Here is a 27,972-nt window from a genome sequence, read left to right on the forward strand (position 1 = left end):
GAATGAAATGGGTGTTTTTCCAGCTTTTCAGGAAGTATCTTCCACACTGAAAATAATTCTCTCTCTAGAATTCATAGAAAATACTATCTCTAAAAAGCAACCTCCTACTCTTTCATAAACTAGAGGCTAGTGTATGTTGTTAGACAAGTAGAATGCAAGTGCTCTGCTAACTAGCTGCTCCTCCATTACTCATTTGCCTTTCCTCCAGGGCCAGGGTTTCTTACTTCAGAGGATGCCAGATGGTTTGCAAACCCTTTCTAGCATTTAAATTGTCTTATAAATATTGTGAGAAAGAGCAAGAATCAGGATTTACCAAACAAAATTATCACTGAAAACCAAACAAATCCATGACATGCACTAACTGATCTCCGTATAAAATCCATGCAATGCCTGGAAATTTCCAAAGTGCATGTTGTTGAAACAACATATACTTAATAACAGCTCACCATAGTGCTTATCCTCTCCAAAACCTGGCCTTAGCTGCAGCAAATATGAAACAAATCACTGTATGCCAGCTTCCCAATAAAACAGAGATGCTAAATTCAATCTTTAGGTAAACTGACATAACTCCCATGGACTTCATTACAAGTTGTGGCTTCTTATATCAAAGGCCATTTCAAACTGATTTATTTGAGGGTCTCCAAAAAGACACTGTTAAATTTGCAGCAAAAAGAAGAGTAGGAAAAGAGGTAAAAGGTACAGAGATCGAATTCTTCAAAGTAGAACACTTCTCTGACATGAATTAAAAAAAAAAGTGGACAGACTATTTAGTAAACTCAAACCATGCCACATGACATGTATATGTTTTGCATAGTGTCTCCTCAAGAAGCAGTTGACCTGATGGCAGAAGAAATGATTGGAAATTTTCTAACCAAAGTACACCAGAAACTGTATAACCGATCCAGGTTTAAACTGGAAATGTTATGTTATTAGAGATCTGCTAAAGGCGATTCAGAACTCAGTTTAAACCAACCATACATAATATGGAAAACCTGATAGCCCACAGCAAAAATCAACCATGACTATTTAATATGGTTTTATAAGCATGGTTCTGCTTATTCCCACTTCCAGCAAGTCATTTTGGTCACTTCTGCGGTGAAACCCCACTCAGACGATTTAAATGCAATCCATTCTCTATGATTTTATAAAGAGTCCTGTGCTTCAGCTAGGAGGAGTATCCTACCACAGCTGAATCTACTGTAGTTTCACAAAAAAACAGTAAGAGTGGCAGTGCAGCCACAGAGTCTGAAATGAGGAGAGACCACGTAAGTCAATGACCATGAAATAAATTCATATCCCAGTACAGAGACAATAAAGAAGACTGTCTCCTTAAAAGAATACACTAATGAAAGAAATACAACAAAGTGACTGAGGTGGCCAGACCTTATGAGAATGAGAACTAGGTCAATGTGGAAACTCCTAATATGTATTCTGCGGTGTTGGTGAACCCTGCCTCCTCTGAAGTTTTACCACTTAATTCAACAAGCAGTATTGAGTCCTTATAAAATAGCAAAGACATAGATTTGAAGACATATTCAAGCATGGGTCAATTCAGGCTAAGCCAAGATTTCAACCACAACATTGCTTCAAAGCTATTCTGGCCATATGACCTGCATTTTTCTCTTGTATTATTTTGCTCTGGGCCTTCTCATGGATAAGACTGCCAGTTTTCTTTTCAGCTGAAATTTCTGATAGTGTTGCTAAGAGTATAATTTGTGCTTTGCATCACATGAAATAGGTTAAGTAAAAAAAACCTCCCATTCCTTTTCATTTTAGAATGTAAACAAACTAACAATGCAGGGAAAAAACCCACATCAGATTAGATCATTAAATCACATGTAGCAAAATAACCTAAATACAATTATTCTATGGAGGATGAGAAATGGAACAGAGCTAATATAAAAAATACTGCAAACAAGTAATCAGATTAGACTAGACTCGTGTGATAGAGCTGTAAAAATTGGCACTAACTTTTGAGAAATATGCATGTACTTAATTTAAAATAAAGGAGTGCAGTAAAGAAATCAGAACTTTCCATAGGTGACCTGTTGAAAACCTGTTAAAATAGGCTAATAAACAGAAACACAGAAGAGCTTCAGATCATATACAGCTGTGAATTAGACCCTTTTTTATTAACATTCAGGGAAAGTGAGAGCAATGTACTAGAAATAGAGTTTTTTCCTGAGGGGGGGAAATGAAGACTTAAGACAAAGTAAGGATGAAGTCTAGGCTGGTAGAAGAGAAATTACAATCAAAATAGAAACGGCTTCAGTGCCAGTCAGCCAGAGTTTCAGGATTTTGGAAGGCACAGCATATGGGAAGGAAGGGAAAAAGAAGATAAAGAAAGATGTGAAAGACCTCCTGGCCAACAAATGGCAGTGCTAGATAACTCAAAAGAGAGGAAACAACTACAAATAAAACCCAAAATTAGCTCCCAGAAGCAAAACAGAGGAAATGAGAGTAAGAGAAAATCCAGCAATATCATACCATGCAGTATACTTGCACCTGCTTTCAACAGACACATTACCTGTCCTCAGTGTTGGACCTTGACTATCCTCAAGGACAATCTCAACTTTCAGAGAGGTATGGCAAATAATTGGAATAGCTGAACCAGACTTCTTCCAATTTAGTATCTTCATAGATACTAAATGTCAAACCTGAAACGTTTCTGTGACTTTTAAAGTGTAAGTCCCACAAAATGGCTGAACTTAACCAGATAGCTTTTTCCTGTTCTGCAAAGAAATGTTTTATTGTTTCTCCAGAGGAGCTATTTTGGCTCTTTGCTCCCACAAGATAAAAGGGGAAAGAGAGGATGCTATGAAAAATGTAGGGGATCATAGTAAACAATAAAAGATACTTTTTTTCGCCAAACAGTTTCTGATCATTGAGGCAGATTACAAGAGCTTAAAAGCAAGTGTCTAATTTGTTTTTTGCTGGATGCACTAAACTACCTCTTATCACAGATCTAAGTATTACATATACCGTAAATAACTTTAGCTCTTCACTGTGTGGTTACCAAGTGTCCTGGGTTCAGCAGTAGCAGTCATTTTTCCCCTTCTTGATAGCTGGTGCAGTGCAGTGTTTTGATTTTCGGCCTGGGAACAGAGCTGATAGTAATGTTTTGGTTTGGCCAAGGACTTTGTGAGCCTCATGCTCTGCCAGGGAGGAGGGGAAGCCGGGAGGAAGCAGAGACAGGACACCTGACCCAAACTGACCAAAGAGGTATTCCATACCACAGCACGTCATGCCCAGGATGTAACTGGGAGTTAGCCGGAAGGGCTGGGAGACTGCAGGGTTGGAGGAGGTATCGGTTGGAGCTTGGTCGGGCTTGGGGGGCGAGTTATCGGTCGGCTGGTGGTGAGGTGTTGTATTCTCTTCCCTTGTTATTTCCTTTATCATTATTATCATTGGTGGTAGCAGTAGTGATTTGTGTTATACCTTAGTTACTAAACTGTTCTTATCTCAACCCGTGGGAGTTGCATTCTTTTCGATTCTCCTCTCCGTCCCTCCCGGAGCAGGGGGAGGGCACGAAAGGGGGGGAAGTGAGTGAACGAATTACCTGACTGGGTTTAAACCACGACACCAAGAAACAGATAAAAATTGAGAGGCTTGAAATTCTGAACCACTTACTTAAAATCCTGCACAAAAAGTTTAGGGCACTCAGTCTTATATAGCTTTAAAACCCCCTGGTTTTCTCAAAGCACAGAGCAATCAAGTACTGGAAGGGAGGTTCTAGTGACATGTTGCAAACGTGGTATCTAAACCTATTAGCAATTTGTTTAAAATATTGACTTTTAAAATTTCCAGGTTTAGACAAGCTTTACCAAAATGCAGCTCTGTATTCTCGCATGAGTCTGTCTCTGTTCCCAGTTTAGTAGTTCTTGGATTAGTGGCACTCAGGCTCTTGCGGGAACAAGTAGCAAAGCCATTTTTTTTTTGTTTTGGCCAGTTTCCTTCTTCAGAGGACATAACCTCAAGATGGCTTCACAGGTGAAATAGGGACTGAGGTTTGCTTACAGACTATAATTTCTTCAGTAACATTTTTTGTGTGGGCCACCCAGACTGCATACGTGCTGCATTTTAAAGGCAAGGCAACTTCTAGACTTCATCACAGCTGCACCAGCCGGAGTACTCATTGATAACCTGGAGGCAGAAGAAAGAACATCTTCATTAAATCTCAACATAACAGAGCTATGAGGGCTGCAGTTATGTTGCAGGACAGGCTTAGAATTTAGAATTATTTTTGACAGCCAATTTTTTTACAGTTTTTTTCTTTTAGAGAAGTGCTCTAAAAAGTAGAGACAAGTGCAAGATTCTGCACATCAAGAGAAGAGTCACCTGTACATGCACAGAATGGGAAACAGCTGACTAAAGTATTAATGATAGGAGAAGAGAGGAAAGAGTTTAGAAACTATAGTGCAGTATAAGATGAATAAGCATCAGCTATGCAGTGCTATTTCAAAGAAAAACAACAACAAATGTTGACAACATAATAAAATTCCTACAGACTGGAGTCTACAAAGTTCTTAAACTTTCCTGTTTAACTTCTCACTGGTAAGACTTCAGACAGGACCTTACAAGCAGGTTTGGGTGCTAGGTTTCAAGAAAGATGAAGAGAATCCAAAAGAAGGCAGTCAAAATGAAAATCGCAACTCCAGAGAAAAATGACCTGTAAAAAAAGTTGAACCAGGTTGTGCTGCGTAAGACAGAACAGACTGAGACAAGGCATGACAATATTTTCAAGTACATAGTTTGCTGCAGAAGAGAACCAGACTGTTCTCGATCTCAAAGGTGGACAGGACAGGAAGTACTAAGCTCAAATTACAGTGATGTATATTCGGGTAAGACATTGGAAACATTCTAGTCATGAGGACATTGAAGAATTGGGATAGGCTGTCTAGAGAGATGATGTAGTTACTACCCCTGGAAATCTTCGCTTTTGACAGAGATACGTCAGAAATAACACAGGTTTATCAACTGGAGTGTCAGTGTACAGTTGGAGACTTTATTGTCCTAGGACAGTTTGAATGCAACTCTTATTAAGTCATTCATTGTGAAATCAAATCAAATAACCGCAAAACACAATATCCAGTAATATCTAGCTTGTAACCAACAATACACCAACGTTCTCTGCAAAGGCTGAGCATACCCAAGAATATGCTTATAATGGAGCCAGGACGGAGGATATGAAAGCAGAAATACTGATACACTATGGTGTTTAGAGTATATAACATACATAAATGTATATGAGTGTATCTACCAAACAGCCAGCCATGGACAGTGTTTTGAGGCTAAAGGAAGATCAGGAGAAGAGACTTTGATGCCTGCTTCTCTGACTGGCCATGATTTAATGCCACAGACTGTGGTTCTTCAAGCCTATCAGAATCTCAGCTCCTGTCTGGCACTTGCCCACCACACAGTTAATCAGGTTCCAGAGTTTTCTTTTAATCCCATCTCCTCCACAATTCAGACTCAGCCTTTCTGAGCTATGATTAAGAAGTTCCTTTATTAAGGTATTTAGCAAACCCACTATTAATTCAGCAACTTGAAGCCAAAGACAATAAGCATTTAAAAGAAACACACTGTAAACCACACACTGTATTCATCAATTGTCCTGTTTTGCGTATCTTCTATGCAACTACTGCATGATAACTACTTCGGATGTGTTGGCAACTGTGAGGTATCTCAGATGATGCTTTTTATCAGAAGCGACCTGAATGCGTTCGGAATGTTCCATTTATTAAATTGCCGGAACACTCTGAAGTGCTGATCAGATTATTTGAAATACTATTACAAAATTATGAAAAGGGGGGTTAATACTTGTTCTCAGCAGAACATTAAAAGGTATTTAAGAGAAATACGGCCTGCAGAGCTTGTTAGCCATCTCTGTAAATACATATGTCAATACATTCTGAAATGGTTAGATGTCCTTCACTGTACATAACAGTAATATCCCTAGACCACAGCTGCAGCATGAATTTAACTCAGAACTTCAGGCTGTACCAAAAGCTTATCAACAGAGAAATGTGCTGCAAAGTATTTCAGTAAGTAGCAATCTTAAAGTGCCAGCATGCCTATCTACCTTTGAACCAGAATTTTGCACTTGACCCATCAGGTTATCTCACAGAAACAATACCAAAAAAGATTATAGCATCGTAGGGGCCAAAATAGTTTGTGTCTACCCGAGGGCTACATGGCACTGGGTGTTGGTATTCCCTCAAACAGGGTTTCTTCTGTGTATCTTACGCTTCTTCACATCTATCATACCTGTCCTACATAAAAGCTGATGACTGCCTATTTTGTGCCTCCTTCTGTGGTGAACGTGATGTGCAGACAGACTGGATAAACTCTCAGAGTATCTGAAAGGCAAGTAAGAGGAACCCTGGGGACTAGACCTCCCTTTTCAGAGAGGTTGGCCACTGTGCCCAACCAGATTCCTTTGGTCACAGTTGCCTTCATCGCCTCCACCCCAGCAGAACAAGTTTCAGCTCTCTGGTCTCATTAAACAAATCAGGGCATAATAACTAGTCCTGTTGCTATTATAACTGGGGGGAGGGGGGATCTGGCAAAAGGCAAGAGAGGAATTTTCTTTAATTCTAGAAAGTTGTGCATTTGAATGTTAACTATAAATAAATGTCCCAAGTGGAAAGTTTGCACCTAACATTCTTTTTTACTGATTAGCTCCCACTGTGTCTGCCTGAGCATGTAAGAGCTTACACAGTGAATACATAGTACTAGATCTCTTTTGCAAGCAAGTTAAATACTGTTGCTGGCTTCCTTGCTTCAGTTGTTTTGATCTTGGAGAAGACTGAACCTCTACCATCTTCATGAAGCCAAAATTACAACCTGAGATGCTAGATCTCAAGCAGTCAATTAAATAGCAAACACACATCCTAAAACGATGACTACCCAGGCTTCCTTAAGCTAAACTCATTCAGCTAAATTTCATCTATTCTTCCCCTTCAGGACATGAAAGTACTTGGACAAACAAGTACTTGGACAAACAAAAACTTCGTCAAGAAAGGACTACCACTGAAAACATAATCTCTGCTGCATTCAGAGCAGGACAAGTACTTCAGGACCAATTCCTCCCTCTATCTCTCCCTCCTCCCTCCAAGAAAATCAAGCAAGCAACATTTTCTTTTTGCAAAAGTAAAAAAAAAAAAACCCAAACCACTAAACAAGCAAATAAACTGAACGCAAAAAACAGCTTTGGACACTCCCAAGTGGAACTGGAATGGAAAAAAATATAAGGAACAATATTGCTATGTTCTACCAGCTTAAAAAACTTAGAAACATACCATCATGCAGCATTATTTATCAAAATATACTATATTACCTAAGAGTTATGCCCATTTCTTAGTCCACAGATTGAAAGTAGTGCAGGAACAAGGTCTAGGAATTAATGTCTTTGGTAGATTTATACATGCCCAAAATCAAACCAGTGCTTCAAATATTCAGGTTCTATACAGGTAACAGATTTTCTTATATACCTCTAACCTTCCAAAGTCCCATTCTTATATATGGTCCCGTTCTTATATATGGTTGTCATAGCTCCTCCTCCAGACAAGTGAGTCCAAGTCCACCACCTTATCTAAGCAGACTCATTTGTGGAGGAGCGATGAGGCAGTGTTGCCAATACTTCCAAGAACTTATGTTTCCCTTACAGCCCCAAATTCCTGTAGCTTTCTGACTTTCCTTTTTTTTCCCCTATAACTCCCAAGTCCCTGTGGATTATCCAGAAAAGTCTAAAAGTGACCAGTACAACACAACATCTCTAAAAGCTAAGTACACATACCCCAAGGAATATGTAGCTTTAAAACATCATTACTGTTAAACCAACTTCACCTTCTGTTGCAGTACTGGTACCATGAGCTAGACCTGCTTTGAATTATGAGCTCTTGTATGCCTTTTCTGCCTGAGGCTCTAATTCTTCCCTTCAGTCTCAGGTGGTACTGTTGCAGGATATACTAGCAAGAACAGCTGAGCAGCACACCATTAGAACAACCTCATCAGTTTTGCTGTGAATCTGTTCAGTCTTTGGGAGAAGTACACTGAATACAAGTACACCTGTCTGAAGTGCATGAGAAAAATCATGGAGTTCCTAGTACTTTATGCCAATACTGAAGTCTTACAGCCACCTAAGAGGCTCCAGCTTCCCTTCATGTGGTGGTCTCTTGTGCAGTACACCTACCATTCATCAGCAATAAAATCTGGAGCCTGCCTCAGAAGGAAGGTGAGCTCGCCCAGGTCTTCTATTCAGTCCTGTACTGTTCCTTAAACCTTTATGTGCAGTATCCCTGGCCCACTGGTCCGCAGGGCTGGGAATTATTAAGAATAGCGAAAAGTTTAGAAAACTCCTTATTGTTGGTGAAGAAAGGTGAGCACGCAGATTATTTTATCCCAAGTCTAGATTTCATAGTAAGTTGTCTTAACGCCAAATCCAACCCTCCATCTCTGCATTTCAGAGCAGGCACTTCAAAGGGAGGACTGAGACTTAAGTCAAAACTATTTATGGGATGCCCCAGCCATCTGGTTGGGAAAAAAGTGCAAGCCTGCTTAAGTGGAAGGATGGACAAGTGGAATCATGGACATGTGGAAGGGGAGCAGGCAGCAGTCTGCACTCCATCCTGCAGATCACTGCTGCTGACCCTGCAGGAGCCAGGCCTCTGGGGCTGTGCCTGCTGCCTTAGCCTAGAAGTAAGCTCCATTCTCCATAGCCCATGAATGGTGCGTGTGGCATCACAAGCACAAGGCATGCTGGGGCGCCACATGGAGGGAAGCTGGCAACTGCGTGTAGCTGCTCTTGAAGAACCTGGAAATAAGGGGCAAAAATACAGACTAAAACAACAAAATGTGCAGAAATAGGTTTCTCTTCTGGTTGCATTGGGGTGCTTAACACACACCTATTTCTTTGGCAAGTTTATTACTGCCTCACTGTATTAATAAACCTTTGACAGACAAAGTTTGAGTTTTCCCTTTCCCCACCAATAGGTTTCCAAAATCTAAACCCAATCAGATGCTCCCAGTTTGCTAGGGTTAAAATTACACCCAAGAACAATGCAGAAAGTGTCCTTTCAAGTGTTCCTGGGAAGGAAAGTGGCAAAATCTGAAGATAACAAACAAAATAATAAAGTTTATTTATTTCTTCCTTGTTGCCCAGTCTGATTTAGATAAAGTTAAGTGATTCAAAAGTGCTTAACAAACAGTAGTCCTCTCTGAGTGGCATGCAGTGTGAGCTAAATCCTGTTAGATCTAAAGCCAAGACTCCCTAGAACAGGTACCTAGCATCAGAATCCTAAAGCGTGTAATCAGACATCTAAACATCCTCGGTTTCTGTGTAACCTGGGAAGCTCCTGGCTCCATGAGACCACAGCGTGCCTGCCTGAGATTGTTAAATGGGGTCACTGATGTAATGCGAATTCAAAGCCCAGTTCTGGGGTTCTTTCGCAGCATTACTAGGGTAGGAGGAAGGGCAGGAAGAGGAACGGCGGGCTGTGTCTCCGTCCGCAACGAGCATCGGCTGGGGCCAGCCCTGCTCCGGAGGGCCCCGCACCGGCTCAGCATCTCCCGTCCCTCCCCGGCCCATTCCCGAGCTGCCCCGAGAAAACTCCTCGGGACATGGCCAACTCGATCCCAGGCACGTCCCTGCGCAGCCTGCACGGCTCCCCCGCCGCCGGGGGCAGGGATGCGGTCGCTTCCTTCGCCTGGCGCCCCTGGGGGGAGCCCACCCCCGCTCGGCCCCGGTCGGGCCTGCCGCCGGAGGGGCTGCGTGCGCCCCCCCCCCCCCCCCCCGGCCCGCCAGCACTCACCATATTACAGATGGAGGCGATGTTTCTGACGGTCATTAGTCTAAAGGTTGCAGCGATCCCGCACCGCCATCTTTATAAGGTGAAAACAGCCCCGCTCATGGTGGGAAAAGCGCAGGAAGGCAGAGGGGGCGGCGGCGCCTTCTGCTCCGGGGCTGGGATAAAAGCAAGAGGAGGGGACAGCACAGGCACCCTTTGCACCCGCAGAGCGCGAGGAGGACGAAGCTTCCCTTCCTCCCTCCTCCGGGCGAGTGACGGGGAGATTCAGCACAGCGGCGGGAGCAGCCGCATCTCCGCTCCTTCCGCCTCTGGCTCTCGCACGGTCCGCAGGGCCCCGGGCTCCCGCTGGAGAGCTCAGCCGCGCCTCTGCGCCAGCCGGTACCGCACTAATCTCTCCCTTCCTCCTCCTCCTCCTCCTCCTCTCCCGGCGGCTGCCGCTCGCCGCTCCATTGCAGCGCCGCGCCCGCTGATCCGCTCTGACAGCGCCGGCCAGGGAAGGTCAGCGGCAGTGCCCGGCACCGAGCACCCCGGCGGGGCGCTGCCGCCGCAGCCAATGCGCTGCGGGGAGGAAGGGGCGCGGAGCGGGGGACGGGCGCTCCGGGGAGCGGGGTGCTTCAGTCACTGGGTCGGGAACAGCCACAGGGCTGCGAAACTCGGGTTCGGTGCACGTGAAGTCAAACGGGCAGGGGCAGGTGAGGGACGGGAAGGCAGAGCCCAACCAGGGCCACACGGATGTGTGGCAATGCCAGCAGCACTGTAATTTAGGACGCGATCTCTCAGTCTAATCTGGGGTACAGAGGAACCCAGGCACTGCAGACCCGGAGCAGTAGGTTGGAATGGCACTTACGCCCACAGAAGGTGTTTTGTATTGCCATTCATGCAGACAGCACTTGTCTTCACAAATACTGGCTTGGGACCATGTCCACACCACACACCTTAGCGCCAAAGTGCGTTCATACAACACCGTTAATGTGATAATCTCAGTTCCTCTTCAAGAACAAATAAGTCAAGGCCCATGCCTTTCTCCAGGGCAAAGCAGTAGGAGTGTATTAAATCTACAGACGTGATAATAGGCACAAGGTTGTTAAATAGCTAACTTGAGGCCACACAGCAAATCGCTGAGGGAAGAAAGAATGAAGTTCAGCTAAGGCAATGATTCATCTTTGAATTTCCCATTTCCTTAGCAGATGTTGCTGCTCTCAGCAGAAGCAGAAGGCCCATTTTTTGTTCCTCTGCAATGCTAAGGAAACCATTCAGAGGAAGAGAGAACTGCTAACATTTCTACAGGCACCCCTGCTCCTCACAGCACCTGGGAGCATGGCAGTGCTTGGCTACACTTTTTGCTTCATGATGCTAGAATACAATAGTTTCAGCCTATACAGCCTGGCCCCACAGTCTTTATTTACAGCAAACATTCTGAAGCCAGTATTTATTTATTTAATTAATTAATTAATTAATTTCAAGAGAAGGTCTATGATTACTAATAGAAATCTGACATAGGCAGTAGCATCTAAAGAAAATTCCTACCCTAAGAATGCTGTTAGGTAAGTGGCCTCATTCCAGCTCATTGCAGAGAAGTGCCCACTTCATAAAAACATCAAATTTGACATTAGTTGTCATCCTTCTATTGACAGTTTCAGCAATGAAACTCAACATGGAGTTGTCACAGAAACAGAATTTCTTTCCTCAGTAAGTTGGATTAGTTATATTAAATCATTGCAAATATTTGAAATACAGGATGCAGAAAAAAATTTTGGACATTATGAATTGAAGGCGTCAGGGCGGCTAAACTGCTACCTAAATGCATAAATCACCATGTAAAAGGGGCATCAGATGTAACACTGAGAAAAAAAATATCTTTGGCATAATTCTATTAAGTTCATGGTCCTGCATTATGTGTGAATTCGATCCTAAGTGTTTAATTTGCTTAAATTCTGAGGACTGGATGATACATAACATCATAGGTTTTCTCTATGTATGTAGCTGAGGGAAATGGGAGTTAAGCTGAGATGTCATTTCTGAACTGGCCACCCCCAGCATCAGTTCTGAAGCAATCAAGGCCGATTGGTCTCTGGTACATTTCTAAGCAGCCTGCAGCGTACTGCACTACAGCTGGGTTTTAAACTCAGATTCCTTTTATTCCGGAAGCCTAATGGTGTACTCTTTGCTGCAGCTCATTTATTCCAATTCACTGTAGAGAATCATACTTGCTGTCAGTGAAAAGTTCTGAAGCAAATGAAAGGGCTTGAAAGGTGATTAAAAAAACAAATGAAACAAAGTGTGGTAACTAATAAAGCCATTTACCTCACATATATTTTAATGTCAAGCACATCATTCATATGAACTTCAGAGAAATCACACAAAGCAGTTAAATGAAAAATTAAGGAACAGGTAAGTGGTACTTTCATACCTTTGCTTTCTTACTGATACCAATTACTTCACTTCAGGATAAAGCTTCAGGGGAGGTTCTGTTTGTTAAACTTCCTTTTTTAAAAACATAAATTGCTATTAGTTAACCATTTATTGTCTGTTCAAGGAAATGACAAATGTTGAATATAAGCATACTTGGAAATATGCACACATACATAATTCTGTGAAGAATTCAGTATCATTATCCTTAGTGCTAATAAAAATACTTTCATTTAAGAGTGGACACATTTCATGACTTATTGCTGAGGAATCATATTAAAAATAAGAAACGATGCATAAGTGTTTATGTGCCAGTTGAACCACAGTTAAGCACTAGCTTTTTTGCTCTTCAGGTTTGTATCAAACCAGGAAAGAAGAAAGACACTTGGAATGGGCTGGTGAGTGTTTTGGTTTTCTCTCCATGTTGTCATTTTCAGGCCTAGAAAGTTTGTTTCTGTAGAATTTTGAAGATAAAAAGTGCTAAGAAGAGCAGCAAATGCTAGTTACAAACAGTATAGGGACTGTATGAGTAAGAACAGTGAACAATTGTTTCCACTCTAAAACATTGCCCTATCTCTTCATAACAAACAACTAACCCTGTGTTTGAGTGTTAGACAAAGAGAAGGAAAACAAAAGACTATTTATAACCTAACAGTGCTTATATAATTTCTGTTGAAAGGTCAAAAAATGCCTCCTGCATTTAACTTTAGATCAGTCTTGGTTTCATCTGGTTATACACTATAACATTCTTATTTCACTACATAAAATAGGAAGCTATTGTAAATATCCTCTTTGGCTAGCAGAGGCTTGAACTTCCATAACATTTTCCACCTGACCTTCTCAGAGTACTTTGCAAACATTCTCTCAGACTTGTCAGATTGTGGGTGGCAAGTTAATATTAGCTTCTTTTACAAAGCAAGAAAACAGGCAGCAGAAATTTAGCAACTTGTCCAAAGTTACACAGGAAAGTTAGCAGCAAAACTGGGACTCAAATATCTCTCCATGTTGTGCCACAAAGAGGATATTGCACTTCCTCTCCAAAAATCTTGGAAAATTCCACAGAGGTCTCATTTATGTTTCTCTTGTAATAAACTCTGGTCCAGAAATAGGTAATCATCAGTTTTGCTGAACAAGTGTTTGGAACAGAATCAACTTTAGGATACATTTCCAGGCAATTAAAGGGACATTTTAATGGAAAAGGCAGTTAAAACAATACTCAGGTTTTCCAGAAGGTGGGAGAATATATAATAAGAATTGAAAAAGAATTTCAATATCCAAAATGCTTTCAGTGCCAGCAATGGATGTTTAGAATCTTACACACTTTTTTTTTGTTTCTTGTAGTCACATTAAATTATGCTTTACAAAAATACCAGTATGTCTCTAAAAGAATGGCCAATATGCAGACACAAGCATGAGGACTAAGGATTTTCCATGACGCTTGGCCCCCAATGCAGAACAGATTGGGAGCTTTAGCAGAATGTCAGATGCCAACTTGCAGTCCACAGGCTGAGGCTGTAATGCATTGCTGACAGCAGGTCCATGGAAGCCATTCTATTTACACCTGAAATTATAATGGGAAGAACAAGTTGCAGTCCCTGAAAAATTCATGGCAATCCATAAAAAATGTGGGGAGCCTCCCCACAAATATGGGGCCCCTTAGTCTAAAAGACCAAAACCCAGCTTTGGAATCACTATTCTTTAAGACTGTCAGCTTCAAAGCAACCCCTACCCAGCATTTTTACAAATTACTGTAACTATTCTATGAAATTACTTCACTTGATTTAAAATACAGTAAAATTTTATCTTTAGAACCCTAACAACAGCAAATTCTCAGAAACTGCTGTTTTACAGAAGAAAACAAAACACATTTACAGCATCTAACTTTGTCTTTTTTGGGGGGGGGAGCAGACATCAGATTTGAAAGCTGAAGGGCTGCAGAATAAAACAGATGCAAACACGTTTATGTCAGGTTTTTTTTTTTTTTAAAGAATGAATAGGTAGAAAGGGCTAATACATAGTAATATAGTTATACAGTGATAAACATGAAACAGTCTATTCTATGTAAAGGCAGTTGAGGCTTGTAAAGTCAGTTTGGTGCTCCATAATGGTATGTGATTATCTCTTAATATCTCATTCCTGGCTTTTTCTTCCTGCTTCATTGTGTTTCAAAAAAAAGAAGTATTTGAAGTTTTGAACAGTGGCAATAAGAGAACTCCTGTGTATTGCTTCAGCAGTTTACACAGCATTACCTTCCCTGACACTCACTACTCAACCAAAAATATTCCCAAATTTTTGTAAGGTACAAGCTTGAAGAGTGGCCTCTTTCTCAGGTATTTTATTCAGCAAGGGGAGTTCACTAGAAAACTTTACTAACATTTTTCTTATATAAAATGTGCTTTCAGTTGGAAAGATACTATTTAAGTTCTAATCATACACATTGGCTAGAAAGAGGTAACCAATTTTTTTCACCATGTAAGTAATTTATTGAGTAAGAAGAGACTCACTGAGCACAAATAACAGAAAACTTAAATTTCTAACAGAAATGTACTAGTATTTCTGCCTCTGGAAAGGAAATAACAATTCTGGCTTACCCTCCTCTTCTTCCTTAAAGGTTTTATTTATTATTTTTGTTCTATTCCACAGGCTCTAATTTTAACTACCATACACTCTGATGACAAAATAGAAAGAGTATTTTGACAGCAGACAGGCTGTAAGTGGCATTTAGTCTATTTTCAGCATGAATTTAAAATAGCCTTTTCATTTTATGCAAATTGTAGTGTAAATTAATCCAATTACATTTTTATTACATTATCACATTGCCATCTCAAAGTTCTAATCAAGTTTAAAACAAACAAACAAACAACAACAACAACAAAAAAGGCTGCTATATTGTAAAAAAGGCTGCCACATTGTAAGGTCCCAAACCTGCCAATTATTTAATGCAGACAGATAGTGTCCAACTGCAGAGGCTGACGGTCACATCAACATTTTACTTGCTTGGTTTTCCTTCATATCAGGTGTGGAGAAAGACAGTGAAATTTAAGTGAAACTGTAATGACAGTTGTACATCGTGGTGAACCCAACATGATGCTTTTAAACAAATGTCAGCTACAAGAGACTTTGAGATTCAATTCATGCATCCCACAAAGACAGACTTGGTTGATCAGAGCACCATTCTTCAAGATTTGAACAACTATGTTCAGGTCACCACAGACTCCTTAAAAAGCTCAACACTAAATTCACAAAATAACTAAGGCACCCAGCTGCCATATAGCTGATCTCAAAATGCTTCTCCAAATTCTTCTCCATGACTGTCTAAACCAGGAATGCCCTAACGTAAACAGACCCAACATCATCTACTGGCATGGTTGACCAGGTGACTGAGTTTTTCCTGGGCATGTGTAGAACCTGCTAACTTTGCACACTGAAAAGAAGCAAAGGCTTCTTCATCATGAGGGGACCAGTGTGGAACAGAGGTACCACCTCAAGTATCTGATTCTTAAGTGTAACTCTTGTAAAAACTTCCCATGCTGCCTCTCCCTTTCCATGTTCTCATGTTCACTATTCAAGTTCCCATGATAACTGAAGTTCCTGTAAATTCTGCTCACAACCAGACCTGCATCTCTCCTGGTTAACATCCTGGATCCATCTCAAAACTAAGCTGTGCTTGGACCCCACAGTAAATGTGGGTTTTCCCACAAGTCCCCAAGATACACAGAGTTGGGGGCAGACTCAGAGCCAACTCAGAGAAGTTTGTACAGGTTAAAATTAGAGGCAGCCCTTTCCCTCCAAAACACAGAAACAGCAGATCTGCCTGCAGCCTTGTAGGTAGTAACTCAATGCACAACTCAGCACTTGCCCAGGGAACAGAAGAACCCTACCTGCGTGTACAGAGGATCAAATTCACATCTGACCCTTGCTAGGACAGTGATTTATTCTACAGGGTAGGTTTGGAAAGGGACAGACAGGTCAGGTGGCCTCTGCATTCCCCTTCTTGAAGTTTTGCCACTATCAGACAAGAAAGTAAGCTTCAGGGAGCCAGAGAGAAGGCAAACAATGCAAAGCCTGTATGGGGAAGACAGAAGAAAGCTTGTGCAGGGGAAGAAAAAGGAGTAGGATTTTATCTGAATGATTAAAATTCTCATCTAGGATGGATACTGATCACTGGCTTGCTGTGCTAACAGAGGTGCCTGTTTACATTCTGCACTGGAAAAAGAAGAAACTGAACATGACATACTTCCCCCCAGAACACATAGTAAAAATGTAAAGGTTGGACTCCAATTAGTCTTTTTGGCTACATTACAAGACAGGACTGATCTGACTTATGTGTCTAAATGTAGAAAATTATCATTGCAGAGAACCCCACTGGAAATAATGTGAAGTTCGTATCCATTGAGTGACTTACCTAGAGCCTCAGCACAGCTTTTGAACCTTGATATAGTCACAATAAACTTACTGGAACAGGGGTTACGATTGCAACAATGTTTTAAGAATCGAGAATTAGACGTAACTAGAAGCACTTAAGAAACAGTCTCTAGACCTATCACTTGTTTCTAGCTATGTAACTGTTGCAGGCTGAACCAGATCAGTTTATATCTGCTGAGGGTAAGGTAAACACAGGGTTCAGAAAACCGCAGAGGTAGTGGGCCAACCTGTTACACAACTTAAAGGTGTTACTTTGTTGGTAGCAACTCAGTGTGAGCCAATACCGATTCTCAGGGAGGCAAGAAGCTATGAATTACCAGCATCCGCCTCTCTGTGAAGCAGGGACTTTTATTGAATTCCGAACTGCACAGGAATGTAGATCTTGTGGCTCCTACCAGCTTTGCTGGGCAACATTCAAAGTCTCTGTGCTACAAATTGCTAATTCCCAGTCTATGTTAATCTGCCTGTACTCACCCTAAAACCTCATAGTATTATCTCCAGACAGGCAACATATCTCAGCTGAGGTAGCACACTAGCTGTTTTGTACCCATATTGTGCAATAACTTGCAGGACAACAGGCCTGGTTCCACCTGTGAATGGCAGGCGTGTTCTAGAGCAAGCTGCATGTGCTGTATCATCATCAAGGGTATTAGCACTGAGGCTTACTTCAGTATCCTTGCACACAGATCCTAAACCTCCTAAAGCAGGGCTCAATTAGGAGTTTTAACAGAGATCAGAAGTATTTAACTCCTCAAAACCGCTACACAGCTGCTGCTTCACATCGAAGACGGTTTTGTTTCTCTGTGTTAAAGACCTCCTGGTCCCTGGAGTCTGGCCTGGGCAGAGAGCGACAATTATGTCCCAGCGAAGATTAGCGCCTTGTCCTGACCCAGGCCGCTGGTCCGCCCCTGACTGACCGCCGCAAAGGGAGCGACTGCGCCACCGGCTAGCTCCTCACTGCAGCACGAAGCCGCCTCCCCACCTCCGACAGCAGCGATCCAGGGGTACGAACCGTCTCCTTACACAGCACAGCACCCCCTCACCCCAGGGGCTGCTCGGAGCACCGGTACCCGGGCCAACTGCCATAAGGTCCACGCGCAGCTCCACACACCACACCCTCCCTACTCGCGAAACACCACGTGCTCCAGCTCCACCAATAGGCAGCGGCGCCCTCCCCAGCAGGTCTCGCGGGAACGGCGGGACCCTATTTAAGGCCCGGGAAGCTCCTCTCTCCCCTTTCCATTGTCTCCCGTCGCTGCGGTAAGGCGGCTGCCGGAGTGCCGGGTTCCTGACAGGCGGGGGCAGGGGTGGTCCTTGCCGGGCTCTTCCCTTCACATCTTGCCCTCTCGGAGCCTGGCGGTGCTTCGCGGAGTCAACACAGGGGGATAGAGCACCTTTCCCTCACAAAAACCCAGTGCGGAGCCTTCCCCTCCGCCCTGCATCCTGTCGTGAGGCACAAGCGGTCCCGCTCCCTCCCTTCCCCGAGGCCCCTCGCTCTCAGGGCTGACTTATCTCTCTGTACCCCCCGCAGTGTGGAGAGACGAAGGCAGCGGGAAGCGTCCCATGGCACCGGCAAGGCCGTCAGATGGTCCCGAAGGCTTTGTACGCTGCGCGGCCGCGCCCGGCGTGAGCAGCAGGCACGGGGTAGTAGGCCTTGCCAGCGGGGACCGCTGGGGAGCTGGAGTCGTGACTTTGACCGTCCGTAGGTAAGGGGGCACATCGAGTTGACCACATCTCTGAGTCTAGGGCTGATTAGGTGAGGTTTGGGATGTCAGAGACAGAGGGCTGTGAATCTGAGACTTCCTACCACTTGTAGACAAGCTTGCCCGAGAGTGCTGGTCTGCATTACTGTGAGATGAAGTATTTATCTATACTTGTACCTTTTACTTTCTTATATTTTTTTTTTCTTATAAGCTGCATCAGGAAAAGTAGTCGTAACCTGCAGTGTTCCGGGTTCCAAATGCTGTAGGCACTTAAGTTCAAATGGATTTGATAACTTTTAAAACAAGGAAAAGTCACTGCTTGCGTAGCCTTTTGGCCCAGACTTCTAGTACGTGTGCAGCAGTAACTTGGTATACCTTTTGGTTGAGAGTATCATTTGGTTGAGTGTATCATTTGCTGCAAGGTATATGTAAGTAGGAAAAATGCGGCAATAAATTGCCTGGTAAAGATCAGTCTGCTAAACCTAGAAAATCTACAGCTTGCTTAAGGATGGTGTCAGCACTAAAAGCAATTTAGGCTAAAAAAAACCCCATTGTTTATGATTAGTAGTATATTTTTAAAGATGTTAAAAGACTTATTAAAACAATCTTCAGTAGATTGAACCATTGGCTACTTTTTGCACTAGGCTGAGATTTGAAAATGAGCTTTGTAGAGTATGACCTTGAGAGCAGTTAATTCAACATAATAGCAACTCTGTATAATAGGGGCTTTAAAAAGGTCTGTAATAGGACAATATAAAGTATATTATGATTTTAAAGTTTGTCTTTTTTTTTTGTTTGTTTGTTTAGAGGCCACACTTAGCAATTTCATGTTTGAAATGTTCTAAATGTGGATGATCAAACCCAAACTGGAAGCAATGCTCAGGACTTCTTAGGAACATATACCTTCTGCTAGAAAGTAAGTGTGCTCCTGTCTAATGACAATTGCAAATACTTTTAAAAATTGCTTTCTGACAGTTCACAAATCTCAAGCAATTTTTAATACATCTTTTGAGTAAACTGCAAGTTCAGATCATCTTAGTTAATAATAATTTTAAAAGATCATGCTCTAATCTACTCCCCTTTTATGCTTTGCCCTCTTAAGTCTGCCAGTGTCTTAAGTGGCCAACACAGAGGGGTATAAAAGTTCTCTCTCAAACCCAGAGATAAGGTTGAAACTTTTCTCTGGATCATGCTGAGAGGAACACAGTCATGATACTCCCTTCAGGAAGCTGGTAAATCAGCTTCATTAATAGCTTATAGGTAGACTTTGATCTGTCATCTGATTATTATGCTATCCAAGCCTTTGTACCAGTTTCATGTAAATCTTGCTTACTTTTTCAGGTTTCTCAAGTCTGGTGCTTTATGGACATATGTGATAAATGTCTTCAGTGAAAACAGGTCCTTGAAAATTGGTTGATCTCCAGGTAGGTAGTGTAAAAGGGATTATCAGATGCTAGTGGATGGTTTGCCTTCTCTATCTGAAGTTAAATTTTTTCCTTACCTGAAAACAAAACAAACAAAAAAAACCACCAAAAGCTCAACCTTAGGCCAGTTACCTCTTGTGTATGCAGGATGCTGACTGCAAATAAAGTGTCTTTTACAGGGAGGAAACCAGCATGTGCAAGGGACTTGAACTTATATTAGACATCTTATGGTTTCAATGAGTGGCCAGTTTCTGAACTCGTACTACACGGCTCCAGTTGTCACCTGCAATGTATTGTCTTGAACATGGAATTGAGACAAGCAGTTGCTAAAACTATGTCCCTTCAACGGTCATGTTTAAACAGGAACCTCACCATTTGTTGAAATAGGTTTCTTACCAAAAACTCATGTAACTTAACGTCTGTGTGGATTAATTGAAATAAAATATATGAGAATGCTACCAGAAGCTTGTGTGTTCTGAAGATTTCTTTTTGGGTACTTCCTGTATCTAAATGCTTTGTGTTTTCATGCAGAAACATTTTCTTACATGCAAACTTGATAAGTTTAACCTTTAATTTACAAATCCATTGAAAATGCACTCCTTAATATTCATCTTCTATTCTGAATGTCTGGTCATGGTTTTCTGAAGTATTTCAGAATGTAAAAACACTGAGATAACTGGGCAACTTCTAAGTTATTTCATTAGGCTGCATTTACATATTCTCCAACTTAGTGAAAAGATTGTCTCAAACTTTAGAAGAACAGTTATCCTTAGCAAGCGTCCCATCACCTCTTTCAAATAAACAAAAGAAAATTTTGCAATATTCCATGTAAAAAATGACTGCATAGATCTTCTGAGAGAAAGATCAATATTGTGTGAAAGAAAGCTTGTATGTGTTTTTCAGTTGCTTATGTTTAAGCAAATGCTAAAAACCTTTTCCCCAGTGGTAGAAATTGAAGTGATTTATGTGCATCCTATTACTAGCCTTAGAAAGCAGAAACAAGGACATAAGATAGTAGCTTGCCGGCACTCCCCACTGCCTACACAGGGAAGCGAGTGGTTTTAGGGCCAAATTCTTAAATATGCTCTGTTAGATTCAACCCCAGTCTGGCTAGGAAGTCGTCTGGTTGTTGTCTCTGCTTAAATATAAAGTGGTGTCTTTTGTGGTCTTGTATTTGTAGCCCACTAGGCTTACGTAAGTCTTGTCCTCTGGACTTGTGTTTTAATAAAAGATGAAACTGAATTTGAAGGGTATACAAAAGTACTTTATATTAAACCTGTCTGACAACTGTCTGGTTCCTGTTATGAGACAGAATGAATCATTTTCTTGCAAGCCTTGTCAGTCATTTTATAGACATTTGTCCTCTGCAGTCACACTCAAGGAATAAGCTTTAGTCTATTCAGTCTTGCCTTATGTGAGAATGGTTTCATATCTGATTCATGCTGCCCTGTCCAGGTTTTTTAAATCTTGCTTCTTTCATGTTCTGTACTAATTGATAGTATTCGACATAGATAGGCTTCTAAATGTTCTGTCCTGTTCTCATTAACTAGTAAGCTTGTTTACATTTGGTAGCTTAGGATAATATTTTCAGTGAGCTGTCTACACTTCCAGAGCTTTCTGAAGGGAGTGGAAGCTATCTTGGAATTACAGTTGGAGTTTTCCTTTCCAGACTCATTAGCCAGGCAATAAATAGTGTTAAAATCCATCTGCGGCTCTGTCCATGAGGATCTTGTCAGAGTCAAAGATCTTTTGGAGTCTGCAGCCATGGTTAGTTTTGAGTATTCTGTTGGGTTTCTTTTTTTTTCACATCAGTATATGCTAAAACCAGAACTTTGAAATCTTTTCACTTAAAACTATTTCTTCCTTTCCTTTCTGAATTAATGGTCTCAGTGTATAGTAGGAGTCCCTTCTCTTTCATGGTATCTATCATGCCCTTTGACTCATGTTCTGTGCTTAGGTGCTGACACCTGAGACTTGTTTGGGTTTTTTTGAGGCATTGCTATTCAACCTCATGCTGTGAGATTGGTGATAAAAAGTACCATTAAATTCTAATGACTTGGTCTTTATTCACAAATTTGTTCTAAAATGTTCCAGACAGGCCCTTGTTCATTCATCCCTGGTTTTTAAAAACTTTGGGAAAATAATCTCTATCACAGACAAATCATTCATTTGACTTTTGTAATGCAGCCGTCAGATGCTCAAAGACTCCTTTCATACTTGTTCATTTCTTGGGCTTGCAAATTCTTTTGCAGACTGCCTGCTTGTGATCCGTTTGAAGAGATTCTGTTAATTCTTGTATTGTTCCTTAAACATTGCTGCTGCTGCTTCAGTATCATACAGATTTAAACTGGGTTTTTCAGTTCTACTTCTTGTTTTGACATGACTTGTAGTTACTGAAAGGTACAGTTTCACATTCCTGGTTTAAAAGTGCTATTATTTTGTGTGTTTTGATTTGCCCATCAGAGTGATTAAAACTTGTCTTTTAAGCAACATTCTATCTGTTTAGCCATACTGCACCATTTTTAACTGGTATTTTAAAGTAGTTTCATTATTCTCCTTTTTTAGCTTTCCTAAAGGGAGAAAGTTGCCTTAAATTTCAAAGAAGTTCAATATAGAAATGTTTTAGGATGTGCTGCTTTCAACTACTGACAGCTGAAATTTTGTTTCCTGTCAGTCTTTCTGTTGCAGAAGATAAGCTTTTTCATGTTAATGGCTTACACGCTTGTAAGTATACTGGCAGTCTGTTATACAAGTTAATGCAGTGTTAAAGTCCTCATTTGCTGTAGCTATTAATGAAGTACCCACATGCCACTAAGTGATAATGTTGCATGTCCACTCTTTGCTGTTCTGTCTTTCTGAAATATCTGGTCAGAAAGACTGATGGAGAGATATAATTGACTCTTAAACATGATTGTTATCCTGATTTTACACAGCATAAATGGATTCAGTTTGCTGGTTTTAGTGCATCTGGAGAGAGCAAGAATGAAAATAGTATACTTGAGACTTCGTCCATAGTGAATGCTTAAAGTTTCGCCTACCTCATTCTTAGGCAATCTTAAGGCAATAATTAAAAAATGTGAAGATTTATTTTTATTTTTTTCCAGTAGAACTGGTTTAATACAAAATCAAATTTAGAGTTTGTATTTTAAACTAATGAAGTATCCAATAGTTTCATGGGTTTATAAGGCTCATGACTTTTACATTTGAGTATTATCACTCAGTTGGGGCCATTATTCCATGCTAAAAACTGATTTTGAAGAAACTGGTTGGCATAATATGTCACTTGAGAGCACTCTGTTGTGTGACTTCTTGTGAGTAGTTATACTAAGAAATCTCTTTTCAAGTAACTTTGACTTGTTTCTATTACATCTTTAGGCTTTTTGGAATATAAATATGTTGGTTCAGGGATCATTCACCTAATTATATTTATGGTATATCATGTTAAAGTAGTGAAGCAAAACAAAGGGATTAGTATTAGCCTAGGAATATGAAGTAAGTCTAAATCTGTTCTGATAAATCTTTATTGTTGTATATGACCTCATTCATCCTGACCACCACCTTGTGGACTGTATACTTGGGGCTGTGCAGTTTGCTAAGGGAGAGCTGGTTTGTATGAATCCTGTCCTCTAAATGAAGTTATAAGATTGAAAGTTTTCCTTTTATTACTCATTGGAAAAGTGAAGACTAGTAGAAGAAAAAAAGCCAAGTTTGCTGGAGAACAGTCAAGGGCTAACTAATTGGCTTACACCATTATAGATTTGTATTAACTAGCCTTGTTAGAGGCTAAATAATATAAGCAAAACTCTGTCATTTTATAAATTTTTGTATGTATGGTTTGCTCAGTAGGGATTATATGAGAGTTTGGGGGAAAATAAAGATGGAGGAAAGCTATAATATGGCTTTTAATCTCTACATTTGTGTTTATCTTGGCTATTGATTGCAAATGTAGGAATGCTGCTTTGGCTTTTCATTAACTGAATCTGCAAGAAGGTTAAATTTGTTCAGCAAGACTGAAGATTGTCACAGAAGGTGGAATATTTTCATACCTGTGTATGCATTCTGTGTTCTAGCACGCAGTTGAAAAACATGGTATTTCCTACTTCCTTTTAGTAATTCGTTACAACTGTTAAGACTCAATGATCAAATGCAGGTAGAAAAGCTGTAGAATGAAATGTGCTTGAGGAGTAACGTGTGCTGAGCCCTGGACTATTGTTTTCTGTACACAGGGCTACACGCAAGGGTCTGGCAAGGCACAAGAATTCTTATTCTCCCCTTTTTTTTTGAATTGAGAGCAGTTGTTGGGGGACCATCTTAAAAGCCTGGTACTCCTCAAGAATTTCAGTTCTTACGCGCTTGGCAATATCGGAATTTGTGTGATGACTTTTACTTAGTACATAGGTTTGTGATCTGCAGGGTTTGTACTGCTTTCTTTTTAAGAATCTAAAGTTTGGACGCAGGTATTAATGTTAGAGTCAGGTTTATGACTCTCTGTGTCCTTACATTAATATATCATACATACTGATCTTCAGTGGAAAGCTCAGAGGCAATACTCAAGTAATAACAGCTACTTGTCCTAACTATTCAAGTTGATGGTTAGTTGCCTGTATCTTCCTTATGTTTCCTCCTGCTTTCACATAATGTTACAGTCATATCCAAGATTTCTCATTTTATGCAAGGAACAAAATAGCAGTAGGGTGAGAATATAGGCTGAATGCACACAGAGAAACAATGATTGTGCATCCCATGTATTCTGGTTTAGATCAATGCAGGCAGACATTTCTTACAAAAGTACAGCTTATGAGATGGAAAACCCCTCTTCTTATGGTCATCAGCTATCAGATCTATATGTAACATGTTTTCTTAAAGCTTTCTACATTTAGTTTCTGATGCAACTCACACTGGATTTTTCCACACATCAATACTTTTTCTTACCTAAATAAAGGTGAAAGCTGTGTGACCTTCACTGACGTTCATTGCTGCAAGAGAGGACCTTTTCTGTTCAGTGAACTTTGATGTAAAGATGAGAGTTTTCCTCCTATGCTTCGATATTTAATTTCTACAGCTTTGACTCAGTGCATAGATGCTGAATGCTTGAAGACTGAAAACACTCAGTCTTTCAGATCGAAAAAGGTACAGAGACTGACAACAATGACTTGGCATGTTCAGATTGTGTTGTGCTTACTGTAAGACACAAAGTTAATTTAATTCACAACACAGTCTAAAAAATGTATTTCAATTAAATATACCTTATTAAAATCATGAGCAGGAGTAATTGGAAATAGGCATACCCCTAGCAAGAGCAGTGTGCACAAAACCAGGGGGTAAAAAAGTGCTGGAATTTCCTGCTTTTAGCACTGGCTGGGTTTGGAGATGATAGGTTATGTGTATCTCTGGTTTGTTTAATGTAGCAGGTGAGGTCATTTTATTTCCTTCTCAGTGGTATATTGCACACTAAAGCAGAGGTGGTATGTGGGGCCTATGATTCAGAGTGTTTTTCAGACTGTCTCCTGACAAGTGAAAGGACTGCATGAAAGTAAATTATATAAGGACATTTGGCTTGGATTTTACAGTGCTCTTGCCATTGAGTCTTAATGCAGATGATGTAGGAGGATGAAGTCCCAGCTTCTGTTTGGCTGTATCATGATCAGTGCCTTCAAAATAGAATATTATCTCATGTAGTTTGGAAAGTGAAAGAAAATCAATTGCAACTCTGTAGGAAAAAAAAACCACCAAACTGCAAGCTGCTTGGAAAGACTGATAACTAATGTTCTCAGGATTTTAGTAATGGATCCTATTAGGTTCATCGCGTCTTTTTTTTTTCCCTCCAAAGTGTAAACATAAAATACATACATCACACTTGACTGATAAAGTAACCAGAACGGAATAAAGCCAAGAAAATATACAGAAGGATGAAATCTGTGTTCAGAAATAATGTGGACTCCCTCACATACCCAGACTCAAGACGCTGATTTCAGGTCCAGTATGGCACAAATGTTTTAGAGTTGCTGTTAAGGTGTGACATCCAGATACCTCTGGGCTTTTTCAAAATGTGTGTTTTAGACCTTGCTGCTGCTGTTTCAATTTGCAGATAGGTTATGGCCCCTTTGTCCTCTGATGTGTGCTATAGAAGACAAAAACCCAACAAACAAACAAAAAAGTAAGTAGAAAAATATATTAAAAAATAATAAAAAAATCTTTTCTGCTGGGCTATGTGAAATCTGGGGTTTTCATCTACACATACTCCTGCTATCAAGAAAAGATGGAAAGAGGAAAAAAGGTGTAATGATGGAACTCATAAATGTGCAGTAAAAATGTGTGCTTTTATAGAAACAGTAATGTGAAAGTGATTAAAAAGCAACCCCAAGAACTATAATATTAAGTCCCTCCTAGATTTGAGCTATTACTGCTTCTTATACTGCATAAAGAGTACTTTCATTGGAACTGCACATCAGCTGCGCTCTTTCCAGTTGTCCACTACTCCTTGTTTGTATATTGTTGAAGGCAGGGCATCATAATTTTTGGCTTATGCAAAAAGATGTTGCCAGATCAGTATTTTTGTATCGTTTTGTAGTAGGAATAGCACCCCAGGTTTGTGTACTTTAACTGTAGATCATGTTTTCTTCATAGGGCTGCAGATGTAATAGCAATGTGGTCTGATTCCCACTTTTGTCATGTTAAGACTGAGAAATCTCACTGATCTGAGCTAGGTCTCATCTACCCTCTTGGTCTGAGCTGGGAAATGATGGTTTGAACTGCTGTGGCTCCTCTGCAACTGTTTTACCATATGTGTTAGTTAAAGGAAACTAATTGTACAAATAAGTAACAGGGTGACCTTTTTTACTGCTATTGAGGTGCTGTATCTCTGTTTTTTCTTCCAAACTAAAGTTTTATTGCTGGATCTTTTTTTACTCCCATTATTTCATCTGTTCTCACCTGATTTGATGTAAGACCTTACAGTGTGTCAATTACCAAGAGTCAAAGACGAAGGAAGATCTCAAGGTACTCCTGTAGCTTGGTCCTATTAAACTCTACACCATGTTCCTCAGGCTGCCAAGTTCTTTCTGGTCTCCTCAGTCTACAGTCTTCCTCTGCAGTAGCCATGATTTTCACATCTGGTGGAGCTTCCTCCAAACAACCAGTTTATAAAACTCGATAGGTTTATTATAGTGTTTGAGTTTTGTTATTGCTGTTTCTCAGAAATGCTAAACAAAAACCCTGTCTTCAACTAACAGAATATGGAGAGCCACCTCTTATCTCAAACTGCTTCACCACACTATGAGTTACAGGGCTGCTTAATTCTTATTAAATTGTTGCATTTTTACAAAGTGGAGATTCAGTGAAACTGTGCTTGATCACTTGAGCAGAATCAGCACCCCCCCTCCTCTCTGCAAAGCTCAGTTATCTTTCTGTGGTTGCTACTGATAGCCTACTGTCTAAATTGATTTGAGGTGCTGTCCTCAGTCTTGCCTCTTTCTTACCCCTGTAGCTCACCTCACCATTCCTGCTCTGTGCTGTGCTACCAGGTGCCCAGTCAGAAGGTTTGGGGATATATAAAGTTTGGTTATTTGTACCATTTCTCACTAATCCATATGCTGTTAACCTGAGCTCGTCTTTGATCTTGTTCCGCAGGATATGACAAGTTTTTGGCTTAACTCATGCATTTTCTCAATTCCCTTTGGTTTTTGCTTTAAGAACAATGATCTTTAATCCTCTGTGTAAGTGATCTGTCCTTTCATTGTGGCTTCTCAGTTTAACTGTGAATTATTCCCATTTCACCATTTTCTGTTTTCATTCATACCGAGTCTACCTTAAGAAGGTTTTTAATATCCTCCCAATATTTTGTGTGAGCACAGAGAGAAAAGGACCCTTGTAATTTCTAATTGGAATCTTTGAAGTAGTTATAGACTGCAATGTAAATGCCTTTAGTTTTATTCTGTTGGACTTTTACATAGTTTATATATGTCTTTATTGCACTGAGATTTGAGCACAAGTCAGACTGCTTAAGAAGGTCTTGCACAAAACTTAGTAGTGCAAAATGTTGTTGCCATTTTCTTGTGGAAAAGTAAATTAGAGATGAATATTTCATGTACTGAAAAGGGGGTGGAGAAGATTTGTTTTTGCTGCCAAGTAAATTATTTTCAGTTGTCAGATTTCAAAGCTCCAAGTAAGAATATCATATGGATCATCTGTTTGCTTATACTC

At 40.7% G+C, this 27,972-nt stretch overlaps 1 protein-coding gene, 2 long non-coding RNA genes and 1 other non-coding gene across 7 annotated transcripts in view; 2 read left to right on the top strand and 2 right to left on the bottom strand.

Annotated features, from left to right (window-relative positions):
- USP46 (ubiquitin specific peptidase 46) overlaps nucleotides 1–10,382 on the bottom strand; it is a 36,816-nt gene extending 26,434 nt beyond the window's left edge. For 2 of the 4 annotated variants that reach the window (XM_057413748.1, XM_057413767.1), the window contains exon 1: nucleotides 9,813–10,381. In XM_057413748.1, coding sequence (XP_057269731.1) covers nucleotides 9,813–9,848 — 36 coding nt within the window. In that variant the 5' untranslated portion in view covers nucleotides 9,849–10,381. Of the gene's footprint in view, nucleotides 1–8,681; nucleotides 8,816–9,812 lie in introns of those variants that run through there. The other 2 variants (XM_057413757.1, XM_057413775.1) reach the window with 2 other exon arrangements.
- Nucleotides 10,383–12,582: 2,200 nt separating this feature from the next.
- On the bottom strand, nucleotides 12,583–17,562 carry LOC130601602 (uncharacterized). The gene is made up of 3 exons (XR_008972715.1): nucleotides 17,118–17,562; nucleotides 16,100–16,283; nucleotides 12,583–13,779 (listed from the first exon to the last, which is right to left on the bottom strand). It is a non-coding gene; the product is annotated as an uncharacterized LOC130601602 (long non-coding RNA).
- A 1,653-nt stretch (nucleotides 17,563–19,215) lies between these two features.
- LOC130601598 (uncharacterized) lies at nucleotides 19,216–20,007 on the top strand. The gene is made up of 2 exons (XR_008972714.1): nucleotides 19,216–19,262; nucleotides 19,950–20,007. It is a non-coding gene; the product is annotated as an uncharacterized LOC130601598 (long non-coding RNA).
- LOC130601889 (small nucleolar RNA SNORA26) lies at nucleotides 19,436–19,553 on the top strand. Its single transcript, XR_008972760.1, has one exon. It is a non-coding gene; the product is annotated as a small nucleolar RNA SNORA26 (small nucleolar RNA).
- Nucleotides 20,008–27,972: the final 7,965 nt, after the last annotated feature.

The sequence above is a fragment of the Pezoporus wallicus genome, unplaced genomic scaffold, assembly GCF_028554395.1.
Source record: "Pezoporus wallicus isolate ANWC-B61680 ecotype Strahan unplaced genomic scaffold, APGP_CSIRO_Pwel_v1 contig_5709, whole genome shotgun sequence".
In the NCBI taxonomy this organism is placed as follows: Eukaryota; Metazoa; Chordata; class Aves; order Psittaciformes; family Psittacidae; genus Pezoporus; species Pezoporus wallicus.